The sequence below is a fragment of the Balaenoptera borealis genome (assembly GCF_965194805.1).
Source record: "Balaenoptera borealis genome assembly, contig: HAP1_SCAFFOLD_581, whole genome shotgun sequence".
NCBI lineage: Eukaryota > Metazoa > Chordata > Mammalia > Artiodactyla > Balaenopteridae > Balaenoptera > Balaenoptera borealis.
Window position 1 is genome coordinate 271229 of NW_028123618.1, and position 15642 is coordinate 286870.

A 15642-nucleotide genomic window follows, 5' to 3' on the forward strand; every position below is an offset into this window, starting at 1 on the left:
CCATTAAGGATGTTACTGGAATAAGTGGCAAAATTTGAATATGGACGGTAGATCAGTCAACAGTATCAATGTTAAATTTCTGACTTAGACCACTGTGCTGTGGTTTGGTAAGAAAATGTTGTTTCACTTAGGAAGTAATCACTATTTACAGGGAAAAGGGCACAATGTCTCCTTACCCTTAAGGGGTTCAGGAGAAAAAAAACATGTATATATGGAGAGACAGTGAATGCCAAAGCAAATAAAGCTAAATATTAATAATTGGTGAATCTAGGTAAAGCATATACAAGAGTTCTTTGTACTAATCTTGCAACTTTTCTTTAAGTTTGAAATTATGTCTATAACTATATATCTACATCTATATAGATATATAAAATCAACACACACCATTCAAAATAAGTGCATCAACCTAAAATCCAGCCTATTCTTCAGGTATTGTTAGGTAATCTGAAGAGAGACAAAGGCTAGGATACCAACAGGGATTGGGTTAGTAGATTCATTCATTAGGGCCCTGAGTACATTTCTACTAACTTAAATTACACTCTCATTTGAATAAAACATTTTGGACTTCCTTAAACTTAGTGCCAATTACTTATACATTTAAACACTCAAAGTATGAATTCCATAGTTTTCCCCAAGTGAAGCCCAAGGCTGTCAGTATTCTCGTGTGCTAACAAGTAAGCAAGGCCAATTTCCATAACCTAACTATAGGACTTCTGGCTACATAAAATTTTTCTAATATGCCCAGTTCCCTATTTTCTTAGAAAATCCAATTTGCTCTGGGATTTCAAATACCACAGGCTCTGGTTTTTGTCACAACAAATGAACTATTTTATTCTTTAGCTTCTTAAAAAGAAATTCAAGAAATCATTGCTCACTGCTAGCTTTTCTAGCTCTCTCCCAATATCTCTTTGATCAAGCTTTCCCACCCACTCTTGGGAAATCTGTGTAAGGCTTGGTGGCCTCATGTTCCTTTATATCCAGGGGTAATTAGAACTTCTTACCTTCTTTAGCCCAAAAGGAGCCAATTCATCACAAACTATCATGGATTCTGATTCTAAATTACCAAGAGCCCAATTACTAACCGAGGCGGGGAAACTTCTTTGCAATTAAAGTGATTGATTTCTTTGCAGATGCAGTAGCATTTCACTTTTTAATTATGTTCAGTCTGATCAAATGTGAGAAAATTCTTCCTCATTTTATTTTCCTTCCAAAGAACACGCTACAACAAACATTAATTCCAGAATGATACAAGGCCAGACCTGCAAGGGCCTTTGGCAGAGCTGGACATCTATCAATGGGTCTTGTCCATTTTATGGGGTTTTGCTGGCTCCTGAAGCTCTATAGGGTAAAAAAGGGACTAATTATTTGTTACATCACATAGTTCACCTAAGGGCTTGCCAAACCTTCCAGCATCTGCTAAGTTGTGATGAGACAGCATTAGATGTTTAGATAAACATAGACTAGCGCGGAACAGAACAATTTTGTTTCTTGTGCAGGCAAAGAACAGAGCCACAGTGCTGGGGATGAAGCAGTGTGTGGAGGTAAACATAAGCAACGTGGGAACAAATCTGTTTTTTCTCACGTAGGTGGTATTAACATGATTATATGTTGTCAAATTTTGAAAGAGAAAAATAGACAAAAACAGTTTGGGAGAAGAAGGAGGACACTCCGGAGGATATAAAGGAACATGAGGCCACCAAGCCTTACACGGATTTCCCAAGGCCTGAAAGACACCTGTCTGTCCACTTTGCTTTTAATCTTAAAGACTGGCCAGTTGTGGCTCCCGCAGCCTGTTGACCCGGGGCCTGCATCCTTATCTCCCCTTCCCCTCTCCCCAAGTGGTCAGCAGACTGGCATCCGTTCACTCACTTGAGACATACAAAGGTCAAGGTTTTCGCTCAATGAGTATCTTCCAGCGATCTGTGCTCCAGACAACAGTGACTACCCTTTGTCCTGGTATGAATGCAGTTGCTGAACGTTTTCCAAACACTTTCACACATATGTAAAGAAGAATCTAAGAGCCCTCCAAGATTTTAAATTTTAGTAAAAAATGAAATTACATAGTAAGCTTTTGAAAAATTAAAACATCCACGTATGTGAGATTGTACCCCTGCCTTTACTGCAGGCTGTTTGCGAAATTCAGGAAGCCCTGCCTTTCCATTCATTAAACAGACAGTCACTGAGCACCCCCTAAGGGCAAGGCAGGATGCCAGGTGATGCAGGTGGAGAAACAGGGCTTGTTCCTTGCTCTGATGGGGAAGGCACGTAAGCAGACACCCTCGGCACAGGAAAACACAGAATAGAGGTGCTGTGATGGGATAAAAGGGTCACGCTTATAAGAACAAAGGAAAAGCGCATCCTTCCAATGCAGGAGACACAAACAAGGTCAGGAGGTTGGCAAGTGTCTTGAAAGAATGTCAGTCTTGCTGAGCGCGGGCAGGAGCTCCAGTCTTACCCGATGTAGCATGGGCATATATGCACGCCACATTCCAAGAACCAGAAACACAAGAAAGAAGAAGCCAGACCAGACACCACAAAGCTGTGACCGTTGGGCTCAGAAGTCTGGGCTTTTTTTATGAACCAAGGAGGAGCATGAAGGGGAAGTGATGGTCCAACTGGCTGTGCTGGTAGGGGCAGATGGGGGCAGATGAGGCTGCTGAAATGATCCGCTGAGGGCTGACAGAGCTGGCTGTGGCAATGGGACTGGAAATAAGTGGAGATTCAAGAGATTTGGGGCCGGTACAAACCACAGGGACTTGTAACCATCATATGAATTGATGAGGAAGGAGGCAAAATAGACTCTGAGCACTATTACATGTGAACACTTGGATGGCGTCCATGGACTGGCTGGCTTTTGCTATTTAAACATTTACTGTGGTTATTAGTCACATCCTGCATGGAGCCCTCGTTTTAAGCTCTTTAAATATCCCTGAGATAAGTGGGGGAGTTATTTCAAACCTCCTTTTTACAGAAGAGAGAACCAAGACTGGCAAGGCTTAGCCCTAAGCAGGAAACCCAACTAACCCAACTAATTGGTGCAGAGCTGGGACAAAATATCAGTATAGTCTTCATTACACAATCCAACGAAACACGAAGATAGCTCAAAACTGTGCTAGCGGCATGTTTCCAGACTAAGTGGGACAAAGTTCATAGAACTTTATACCGTCAGCTGTGTTGTAAGGTGGTTTGTTGGTAATGTCCATTCTAAAAGCCAACAGAAAGCTACAAGTATGCTGAATCATTAAAAACATGGATGTACAGGACTCAAGTCTTACACCTTTTTGAACAAAATACCCTTCACAGATGCTATGTTTAGACTCAAGTTTTCCCAACATAAAGTTTTTAAAAGAACAATCTGTCTAAAAAGCATGTAAAGAAAGTCATTGATGTTTTAGGACTTTAATGTCCTTCATACGGTCAACATAAAACACTGACAATGGATGAACCATTTGGGAAAAGACTCTTCAGCAAAGATCTTCCCGAACTCACAGCATCACTGGTCAAACACCATAAAGAGAACAGTCACGTGAACAAACAGTAAGGGAGTTTAATGGGGATTTTTAGTTTAACAGTAAAAGTGAATCAGGGAGCTTCCAAATCTTGTGAAGCAGCTTAAAAAGGGAGAGGGGAGGGGGAAGGGGAGGCACACAACAGTTGAGAACGTAACACTCTAATGCACAAGGTCAAGGATCCTAACATTCTCAAAGTCTCAACATATACCAACAAGAACCGTATTCTTAGAAATATAAAGGCACAGAGATATAAATGCATAGAGATATAAACTATTTGGTATTAAGAACAGACCTTGCTAGATAAACATATAGAATGTCACTCTTACTGCTTTATGAGAATAACCGTATAGGGCTTCCCTGGTGGCGCAGTGGTTGAGAATCTGCCTGCCAATGCAGGGGACACGGGTTCGAGCCCTGGTCTGGGAAGATCCCACATGCCACGGAGCAACTGGGCCCGTGAGCCACAATTACTGAGCCTGCGTGTCTGGAGCCTGTGCTCCGCAACAAGAGAGCCGCGACAGTGAGAGGCCCGCGCAACGCGATGAAGAGTGGTCCCCGCTTGCCGCAACTAGAGAAAGCCCTCGCACAGAAACGAAGACCCAACACAGCAATCAATCAATCAATAAATAAAATAAATAAATAAATAAGAACGTGAATTTCTTTAAAAAAAAAAAAAGCCCTTAAAAAAAAAAAAAAAAGAATAACCGTATAAAGAAAGAATCCAGAAGACCCCACTGCTGTCATCTTGCAAAGGATGAAAATTCAGCACCTAGAGGGCCCCACCCACCCTCCATGCTGTGTGTGTGTGTGTCTCTAAAAATAATAACCTGCAATTTGCATATAATTAAACCCATAGGCAGCTTTGAATATGAGATCTAGGCAGAAAAAGTAGCAGCAAAGACAACAGTAGCTAGAATTTGGTAGAAAAGCAAGAGAAGATTTTTTAAAAGCTTCCAGTTCAAGTCAGAATTAAGGTTAAGTTTCAACAGCTTGGGATAGCTGTGGATGTTTTGCTGTTCTCTGAAAAAAGAAGAAAATCTATCATAAGCATGTTCATTCGAGAAAAATACTGAGTTTGTTTCGTTTTTTTAGCCATGCCCAAGTGACTTTCAATTTTGTACACTGTTCAAGGGCAGAGTGTATATTGGTTACAATGTGCTCATAGCTGGTGCATCTCCAAAAAATGCTTCATGAAGGCTGCAAGCTTCTGGACGTCTTCGATGGTGACAGCATTATGCAGAGAGGCCCGAATGCCTCCCACGGACCCAGAAGAACCACCGATGCAGCCGTTAAGAACAGGAGCATCTGGCTTAGCATCAAGATGACCCTCCTTCCCGTCACCAGCTCCTGCGAGAGTCACGGCACCTGAGACCATCGTGTCCAACCTCCCTCCTGAAAGTCCCCGCAGGTGGCCAGGAGCTTCACACATCTCAGTCATTAGAAAATTCCTTTCCAACGCAGTGAAGGACTGTCACGCTCACATGGAACCTAGGTTAGCTCAACTCTTCGATGAGCCTGCTGTACAGGGGGCAGGGAGCAGGCAGTTATTCTCATGCGTGAGAACACACATTTTTCATGGGGCTTACAGAATTAACTACTCTCTCTGATGTTCAGGGGAGCAACAGTGATCTGTTCTTACACTGAACAGGCTTGTGCCAGCCGCACCAGAGATGGGATGGCACCCTTTGTGCTGTCAGAGCAGAGATTTTCAAAGGTAATTTTGACCAAAGCTCCAAGAAGGTGTGCCCCCCCCCATGCTCTCGGCCATGGAATTGTGCTAAGGGGTCTGTAAGCAGCAGCAGGAGAACCCCCGTAATAAATGGTCTTTCCCAACTAGTTACAATAACTGCTACTCCAGGTTGGGCAGGCTCCTAGATGTGTTTCATTCAGCGTATGAAAACTAAACCAATTCTCTGACAAGCTTCTGGATGGGACATGTACTCACCACCTATGCCCTTTCAGGGAGATCATATTCAGTTCAAGAGCTTTGTCGAGAAATCTTTTTTCTAAAGCATCAACTCCTTTGGTGTTGCCAATGTGGAATGGAATATTTATCTTGCTTCTATTCTGGGGCTCCACTGGACATCTGAAAAACATGTTTTTTGTTCCAGCTATTTTTCTGCAATGTGCAATTACCATTAACAAAGCAACAGAAAGGTTTTAAAAACCATTTTCCAGATGCAAACAAGAGATTAAAAAAAAGATCTGGCCCCAGGACATTTATAATTGACTTAGGGAGACCACCCTTGCATATGGAACAGTGAGCTAACATTCTCTTATACGACTCATACTTAATTTCCAAAAGCCTCAGTTTCCTCATCTGAATATTAGGAATAATAATAATATCTCCATTTCATACTAGTTATGATAGTTCAGTGGTACAACATATATGAAGCTTCCAACCCATGGCAGCCACACAGCAATGTGAATGACCCTTTCTTTACAAGGCTGCAGAGAAAAAAAAAAAGTTGGTCCGAATAGTGTCTGTAAGATTTAAAAATAATGAGCAGCCGCTTTCAAAGCACTTAAAACACTGTATTGTCCCAAGCTGTGTGACCTTGAACAAGTTACTAAATCTCTCTGTTGTGCCTCTCTGATGTGACGACGAAATGGCCATAAATTCTCTGCAGCCCTCCCAGCAAGAGGTGGGGTCTAGTGCTCCACACCTTTTGAATCTGGGCTGGCCTTGTGGACTTGCTTTGACCAAGAGACTGCAACAGGAGTGATGCTGTGCAACTTCCAAGCTGAGGCCTCAAGGGGCATGCAGCTTCTCTACCTGCCCTCTTAAAACATCACTGCCATGTAAGCAAGCCCGAGCTAGCCTGCTGGAAATAACAGGCCCAGCCAACAGCCAGCACCAGCTGCCAGACAGATGAGGGGAGCCATTGAGACTCTAGGTGAATCACCCGATGACTTTGGTTGAGTAAGTGATCTCAGATGAGACCAGCAGAAGAAACCACCCCACTGAGTTCAGCCCCACCTGCTGACTGAAAAGAATCCTGAGCAAAAGAAATGGCTGTGGTTTTAAGTCACTGTCTTGAAGTATTCTATGATACAAAAGTAGATAACTGATAGAATTTAGAACAGTGTCTGGAACACATTCAATGCTATGTAAATATCTATTGAAGTCAATAAATCTGTCTTTTTATTCTCAGCACCTTGCACAGGGCTCATACAGACTCTCAAAAATGAATGGGTCAAGTTTCATCTAGGATACGTTAGTATTTGACTTCAGTTTCTCATTTGCAAAGTAAGCAAGCCAAAATTATCTTCCACTGACAACCAAAGGAGACAAACAGAAGAGCTGACATGCTATTCTGGATTACAAGGAAAATATGTAATAACTCTCTCCATTTTCTCAAACACATCTTGTCTTATTCTTCCACTTCTTCAAGGTGGGTGGGATTCATTAAAAGTAAGCAACAAAGAAAAACAGTGTGAGGCAGCCCCCATTAAAACTATGCTCGCCCCTCAGGGCACACACATAATTCCTGTTAAAGTTAATAGGAGTTCAAGTGCACGTCGACGGACAGAAGAGACGCAAGCAGGGAAACCAAGTATCTGGTAATAGGCTTTGAGCCTGAATTCTGGGCCCCCCTTTGCACAGGTAGTAGGTATCCTGGTTGACACTTACATTAAAAATTTAGTGTCTACCCTCTTTGATATTCTGCTGCCTCAGGCTCCCAAGGTGGCAGTCCAATTATAGAGTTGGAGCAGCAAAAAGGACACGTGCTTTCAGGGGAAAAAATATTAAAAGGGGGAAGAATTAAGAACCTGGATTTACAAAGAATCTGTATTGACAGTTGTCCCCCACACATTTACCCATCCTACTGTGAACGTAGGTGGTATCATGACAGCAACAATGTCATAACAACTAGAAACTGAAGATTAAATTTGCACGGTGCCCGCGAGTGTCCCTGGTGTGGGGCTGAGGGAAGGAAGAAAAAGATGAAGGGGAATTAGCTGCTCCCAATCTAGCAAGACGGCTGTGGAGGGAATTCAAATTCCACAGGACAAGTGCTGTGGAAGCACAGAGCTGAGCAAGTAACTCTGCCCGAGAGAAGGTTGAAGGTTTCAGAGGAAGGGAGGTGGGAGGGGTCAGGACAGGGGGAGACGAAGGAAGGGCATCTGACAGAGAGCTGTGTCTGCCAAGGTACAGGGGACGCCAGCAAGTTCTCTGCAGCACCTGGGGTGCTGGGTGCCTGGCTGGGGGCAGGACTGCAGACCGCAGAGGGCCCTGCAGACACGCTCTCCTGGGAACTGGATCGATCGGATCCTGGAGCAACGAAGAGCAATCAGGTCTGCACAACAAGGAGTTCTGCGTTTTAGAAAAAGCACTACAACATAGGGGCTGGAGGGTGGGGACACTGGGGGAGAGGCCTGCTAGAAAGCTCCCACAAAGAACTTTCTAGGTCAACAGAATTCTGGCTCGTGACCAAGACAGGGACACTGGGGAGTTTCAAGCATGGGCAGTAAATGCAAATGCCAATAGGGACCCAACGGTCATATAAATGAGTATAACAGGCCCAACATGACAGACTCAGCACAAACTCCCTACGTTACCAGTTAACTGTGAGGGCCCGTTCTTTACTCCCACAGAGAAACAGAGTCTCCCTTTTACTTGAAACATACGGCCTTCCCAGTCCTTTTCTCCCACTTTCAGAGACACGGGGATTATGAAATAAGACATCTGGATTTAAATCATCTTCCCATGTTCCAATAAGGGCTCACATTGTGTGTTTTAAACCCTGTGAGCCACACCGAGCGCTGCCGTGGGCTGTGCTGGGCCCCCGCTCCCAGGCGTTATCACTAAATCCCAGAGCGGGGGCAGGGCCTGTGGCCTGAATGAGTTGGGGGGCAGGGAGAAGGCGCCACGCTGACAGAGCGCTAGCGCGGGGCCGGGTGGGCGCGGAAGCAGCGGGTAATCCTGGGACTACAAAGCTTCCAGGACAGAGTCTGAGCAGCGCTCCGCAGGGAGTCTATGACGGAAGCTGATAAGGATGGTTGTGACTGGAAAAGCGGTGCCACAATCAGTCATAGACATTTAGGAAATCCTGAATTAACAGGGCTACAAGGGTTTCTTGACTCAACTTCCTAGAGCGTCTCAAGAGCTCCGGTGATTTGTGAACTCCCAAGAGGATAATTCATATAGGAACACAGTTTTCCCCAAATGCATGTGGCTGAAAAACCCACTGCATCTCTGGGATGAGTATTCTAGAATGCCCACTGAGAAACCCCGGGACTTCCCAAGGTACCAGAGGGGTATGTGTGAGGGGAAAGGCACCACCTCAGCGCGAAACAGCATCTCACAAAGGTGGTGAGGGTTAGGAGGGCGCCAAGAAAACCGCAGGCAGTTGGCAAGCGATGACAAGATGCTCGTTTCAGTGGTGTCTGCTCCAAAAGACAAACCAGAAACAAGAAGGGCGTGAAGAGTGCATCCTGAGGTGAGAGAAGCCCACAAAAGAGTCACTAGGCCTCTCCTGACTGCCTAACTTTTAAATAAAAAATTAACTCTAAATTTGCACACGATTAGGAAAACTAGAGTAAAAATATAAAGATCTATTCCCTTCCATAGAGGTGGTTGCCATTAACAGTCCTTTGTGCATTTTCAGGATCAGATACACAAATGTGTATACGTGTATATATGCATGTTTCCATATGTACATATATACATATATAGTATTTACAAATACAAACATTGTGGGTTTCTAAGTGGAATAATAGACATGTCCTTTTCTACACCTGCTCTTTTTCCTTTTAACCTGATGACGTATCAGGTCATCTTCCCATTTTGCTCACAGACCTTCCCCGTTCTCCACACACACGTTACTCCATATCACGGATGGATCCTAATTTCCTTCATCAGACCCCTCCTGAAGGACATCCGGGTTGTCTCTAGATTTTCCCCATTATGTAAGTATCCCTCATTGGACTTGTGGGTGCCTGATTTTATGCACACTTCTATGCAAGGCAGAGTACTGGCAGAGGGCAGGTGCCTAGAAGTAAAAGTCTTTGGTCAAAGAGCAAGAGAGTTTTGAACTTTCATGGATGCTGCAAACATTGCTCCAAAATTGAACACATTTATTATTATTATTATTATTATTATTATTATTTTGAACACATTTATTATACTTAACATACGCAAAGTGTGTTTGTTCCCTTGTCTACACCAGATGTTATCAGTCTTTAGAATTTCTGCCCATCAGATGGGAAGAAAATCCCATGGTTTTAATCTGCATTTCCTAAAGAAGTTGGCCCCTCTTCATTTGTCTATTAGCCAGCTGTGTTTCTTCTGAGTTGTTTGCTCATACAGTTAAAAACCACCCCCTGCCTTTTTAAAATTTGATTATCCTTTTTCATTAATTTGTGGGTTCTTCTCTATATCAACAGTAACCTTTATATGTTAATACACTACCAAACTTTGGTGCCTGTCATTTTGTTTTGTTTATGTCTTGAACTGTAGAAAAGTTTTAAATTTTCATGTAATTAAATATCTTTTACTTTATGGCTTCTGAGTTGTATGGCTTACTTAGGAAGGCTTCTGTACTCCCTACACTTACACAGAAATTCTCTCCTGTATTTTATATTTGCTTCTTGCATTTAGTTGCATTTGCATCTTTTCGACGGACTAGAATTTGTGTATGCTGTGAGGCAAATATCTAATTTCTGTTTAAATGAATTATCAATGCTTCAATCAGTCAATTAGACAAAAAGTCAAGTTAGACTTTAAAATTATCTAAGTTAAAATACAATTCTCAAGTAAACAGGGACCAGTTTCTGGACTTTTCCACCGATCTGTCTTTCCCTCTGCCAGTGGCTTTATATGTTAATAGATCATATGTTAACATTACGTTTTATTAATGTTAACAAATATGTTTAAAATGTTTCATCTATCCTTTTGCACTAACTTTTTCAGGTGAACACTGAACTGACTTCTAGATATTTACTAATTTTTGTGACTATTGCGAATGGGATCTTTCCTTGTTTTTTATTGTTATTTCTGGCTTATGGGAAAGTGACTTTCACATATTTAGACACAACTGATCACAATTCAGAACATGATCATTTCTAGTTTTTCCACTGATTCCTGCATTTTGAAAAAACAGTCATTATCATCTGTGATTTTTGTTGTTTCCTTAGTAAAGGCTCTGGAACCAGCCCGCCCGACCCTCCCCATGTTCTTATCCTGCCTGATCCCACTTCCCCGCTGCACCTGACCCTAACCTGTCTGCGTTGCTGTAAAACACAGTCTGTTCACAGGGCTGTGATGACAATAAAATGTATTAATATCTGTAAAGCGCCAAGGGCTCTGCCTACTTTATTTTATTTTGGGGTTGTCACTAGACACGTCACATGCTTCCCTCTCTTTCCTAAGGCCTGGACCCCACATGAAAGGGAGAAAAGGTGACCTCGTATCTGGATATGGATTTTGTCACTTCAAGAGCTTTATCATATTAAAATTAATATCTAATACATATTAAACACTATGTGTCAGGAACATCCTAGGTGCGTTCCATAAGAACCACAAATAATACTGACAGCTAACTGTTAAGGAAATAATTAACCATTAAGGAATAACCATTAAGGCTGTTTTAATTTTAGCACACTGGATATATAAGGGGTATAAGTTCTAGTAGCATTAAAAAAAAGAAAGAGTTACCAATTCTAATAGTATCTTTTCCTTTTCGACCACTTCCCAAAATTATAGTTCTCTTTTTCTGTCTAGCAGCTTTGGATGGTTCCTTCACTGATGGAGAAGCTATCCACTGGTACTGAGAGAGAAATAATAAATATGCCATTTAAGTCACAGGTAATTTAGGAGGGTTTGATCTTCATTGGAAATTAAGATATTTTAAGTTAATAAAAGGTCTTCAATCTGCATTTCTGGGAAGCTAAATTAAAGCATCACACATTTTCAAAAACAGAAAAGCCATTTCATTTGACTAAAAGCTTAGTTTTAAGATGGCAGAAAGTACCTTGATAATTTTCTTTTAAGAAGGAAAGAAAAACAAGCCATTAAAGAGAAATTCTTCCGAGAGAATTAAAACATGTTATATACCTCTGACTTGGCACTCCTTCCATTCTGGAGACCTTTCTTGATAACTGCTTTCATCACAGAATGATTTAAAGTAAAATAAATTGAAATTAGAGTAATTATTTCCCAATGAGTGGCTATTTCCATTTAAAACAAAAAGCCAACTAATTATTGCTTTTCTCATAAAATTAAATATGAAATCTACATTATGGAATTATACACTTATTTCCCCCTTTGTGTATTCTAATTTCTTCCTCATAAACCTAAGATGCCATCTTGCAGACTGCCCCCAGTGGCTACTATTTTGGCAGCAGCAAAGGTCAACTTTATTTATTTCCGCTCTGATCTTTATGATTTCTTTCCTTCTGCTAACTTTGGGTTTTTTTGTTCTTCTTTCTCTAGTTCCTTTAGGTGTAAGGTTAGATTGTTTACTTGAGATTTTTCTTGTTTCTTTAGGTAGGCTTGTAGAGCTATAAACTTTCCTCTTAGAACTGCTTTTGCTGCATCCCATAGGATTTGGATCATCGTGTTTTCATTGTCATTTGTCTCTAGGTATTTTTTGATTTCCTCTTTGATTTCTTCAGTGGTCTCTTCGTTATTTAGTAACGTATTGTTTAGCCTCCATGTGTTTGTGTTTTTTATGGTTTTTTCCCTGTAATTAATTTCTAATCTCATAGCATTGTGGTCAGAAAAGAGGCTTGATATGATTTCAATTTTCTTAAATTTACTGAGACTTGATTTGTGACCCAATATATGATCTATCCTGGAGAGTGTTCTGTGCACACTTGAGAAGAAAGTGTAATTTGCAGTTTTTGGATGGAATCTCCTATAAATATCAATTAAATCTATCTGGTCTATTGCCTCATTTAGAGCTTCTGTTTCCTTATTTATTTTCATTTTGGATGATCTGTCCATTGGTGTAAGTGAGGTGTTAAAGTCCCCCACTATTATTGTGTTACTGTCGATTTCCTCTGTTATAGCTGTTAGCAGTTGCCTTATGTATTGAGGTGCTCCTCTGTTGGGTGCATATATATTTATAATGGTTATATCTTCTTCTTGGGTTGATCCCTTGATCATTATGTAGTGTCCTTCCTTGTCTCTTGTAACATTCTTTATTTTAAAGTCTATTTTATCTGATATGAGTATAGCTACTCCAGCTTTCTTTTGATTTCCATTTGCATGGAATATCTTTTTCCATCCCCTCACTTTCAGTTTGTATGTGTCCCTAGGTCTGAAGTGGGTCTCTTGTAGACAGCATATATATGGGTCTTGTTTTTGTATCCATTCAGCAAGCCTGTGTCTTTTGGTTGGAGCATTTAATCCATTCACATTTAAGGTAATTATCAATATGTATGTTCCTATGGCCATTTTCTTAATTGTTTTGGGTTTGTTTTTGTAGGTCCTTTTCTTCTCTTGTGTTTCCCACTTAAACAAGTTCCTTTAGCATTTGTTGTAGAGCTGGCTTGGTGGTGCTGAATTCTCTTAGCTTTTGCTTTTCTGTAAAGCTTTTGATTTCTCCATCAAATCTGAATGAGATCCTTGCCGGGTAGAGTAATCTTGGATGTAGGTTCTTCCTTTTCATCACTTGAAGTATATCATGCCACTCCCTTCTGGCTTGTAGAGTTTCTGCTGAGAAAGCTGTTAACCTTATGGGAGTTCCCTTGTATGTTTTTTGTCGTTTTTCCCTTGATGCTTTCAGTAATTTTTCTTTGTCTTTAATTTTTGCCAATTTGATTACTATGTGTCTCGATGTGTTTCTCCTTGGGTTTATCCTGTATGGGGCTCGCTGCACTTCCTGGACTTGGGTGGCTATTTCTTTTCCCATGTTAGGGAAATTTTCAACTATAATCTCTTCAAATATTTTCTCTGGTCCTTTCTCTCCTTCTTCTCCTTCTGGGACCCCTATAATGCGAATGTTGTTGTGTTTAATGTTGTCCCAGAGGTCTCTTGGGCTGTTTTCATTTCTTTTCATTCTTTTTTCTTTAGTCTGTTCCGCAGCAGTGAATTCCACCATTCTGTCTTCCAGGTAACTTATCCGTTCTTCTGCCTCAGTTATTCTGCTATTGATTCCTTCTAGTGTAGTTTTCATTTCCGTTATTGTATTGTTCATCTCTGTTTGTTTGTTCTTTAATTCTTCTAAGTCTTTGTTAAACATTTCTTGCATCTTCTTGATCTTTGCCTCCATTCTTATTCCGAGGTCCTGGATCATCTTCACTATCATTATTTTGAATTCTTTTTCTGGAAGGTTTCCTATCTCCACTTCATTTAGTTGTTTTTCTGGGGTTTTTTCTTGTTCCTTCATCTGGTATATAGCCCTCTGCCTTTTCATCTTGTCTATCTTTCTGTGAATGTGGTTTTTGTTCCACAGGCTGCAAGATTAGCACAAAGGTCAACTTTAAACATTTTGCATCTAAAGTGGCTTTGGATACCTTTGGATAGAAAGTACAGTCTGAGCACTGTCCAGACACTTAGATACCTAAAGGGCATCTAAGATATCAAACCAAAGTCCTGATATTCCCTCAAAAGCTGCTCCTCCCATCAGCCCCCTTCTTCTAAGTGATACCACCCAGTTGCACATATAATCATCAACGACTTGTCTTCTTGTTACTATTTCCTTCATACCTCACATCTAATCTATCTGCAGGTCTTGTTATCTACACCCTTAAAACACAACCTGAATTCAACCATTTTTCACTTGCTGCAAACTTCCAACCTAACCTAGGCCATAAACATCTCTTATTTGGGCCACTGTGATAGTCTACTAACTGGTCTCCCTGTTTGTCTTCTTTATCCTCCCAAGTCTATTCTCTATACCAGGTCATCTTATTGAGATACTATTTGGATCATGCCTTTTTCCACTTCAAAACCCTCTACTCGTTTAGAATAATCCACATCTTTACTCTGGCCTTCAAAACTTTACAAGATCAGATCCCTGGCTAGCTCCTTGACCTCATGTCATACCACACTCTTCTTCACTCAGTACTCTGCCCAGATTGGCCTCCTTGTTTTTCCTTAAATACTCCACCCACCTACATGCCTGCATACTCATTGCCTCCTTGTCCTGGAATGTGCTTACCCCAGATCTTCCATGGCTTGCTCCTCTCTTCATTCAAGTCTCCATTCAAATGCCACTTCTCCAGTGAAGCTGTCCCCTAACAAACCTATCCAATGGAGTCCTACCTGCCTCCACTCACTCTCCTTATATTACGATATTTCTGCACTTCCTACTATCTAAAATTATATTACTTATCTGTTTACTCATTTCTATCTGAACCCCTTCACTAGAATGTAAGCTCCATGAGGGCAAGACTTTTGTCTGTCTGGTTCACTGCTTTATCCCTAGTGCCTGACCCATATCTGGCACACAGAAGCTATTAAAACAATTGCTTGTGAAACTGACAAATGAATAAAGTACTCCTTGCAAGAATTCAGAGGTTGCACAACAAGGAAATAATGCTCTTGGTGGAAGCAGGCTTAGTATCTAGGTTCACCTCTATTCAGAGTAGAGATAAGAACAATTTAAAGGTATAACTCACTTTAATTAGTACATTATCTGCTAAAAACATAAGGGAAGTGCAACCTTAGAAAAGTACAGTTGACACTTGAACAACATGGGTTTGAACCTCGCGGGTCCATTGACACACGGATATTTTTCAATAAATATGTACTATCGTCCTACACGAGCCAAGGTTGGTTGAATCCACAGATGCGGAACCACTGACTATAAACTTATACCCAGATTTTCAACTGTGTGGGGGGTGGCACCCCTAACCCCCAAGCTGTTCAAGGGCCAACTGTATACGATGAGGAAAGTGAAACACATTAAGTTTTAAAAACTGTCAATACGTGAACAAACTCTTTTTGTTTTGCTATGTGTTAATCAATTAAAAAAAAAGAGAGACCACGTACCAACAAGTGGATTTTTTTCTTATATCCAAAGCGACCAGAGTTCTGTTGCTTTCAAGGGCCTTTAGTAAAGCCTTTGCTCCTTCACTGGTGAGGCCACACTGCTGCAGGTCAAGTGCTTTTGATGAAAGACAAAAGGTCACTTGCGAAGTCTATACAGATTTAACATATAAACAACTCTCATTTTCT

At 41.2% G+C, this 15642-nt stretch overlaps 1 protein-coding gene across 4 annotated transcripts in view; it reads right to left on the minus strand.

Annotated features, from left to right (window-relative positions):
- LOC309621524 (arylamine N-acetyltransferase 1) overlaps positions 1 to 15642 on the minus strand; it is a gene marked incomplete at its 3' end in the record, with an annotated part of 77052 nt that overhangs the window by 24945 nt on the left and 36465 nt on the right. For 2 of the 4 annotated variants that reach the window (XM_082408968.1, XM_082408967.1), the window contains exon 1: positions 5458 to 5867. In XM_082408968.1, coding sequence (XP_082265094.1) covers positions 5458 to 5651 — 194 coding nt within the window. In that variant the 5' untranslated portion in view covers positions 5652 to 5867. Of the gene's footprint in view, positions 1 to 5457 lie in introns of those variants that run through there. The other 2 variants (XM_082408966.1, XM_082408965.1) reach the window with 2 other exon arrangements.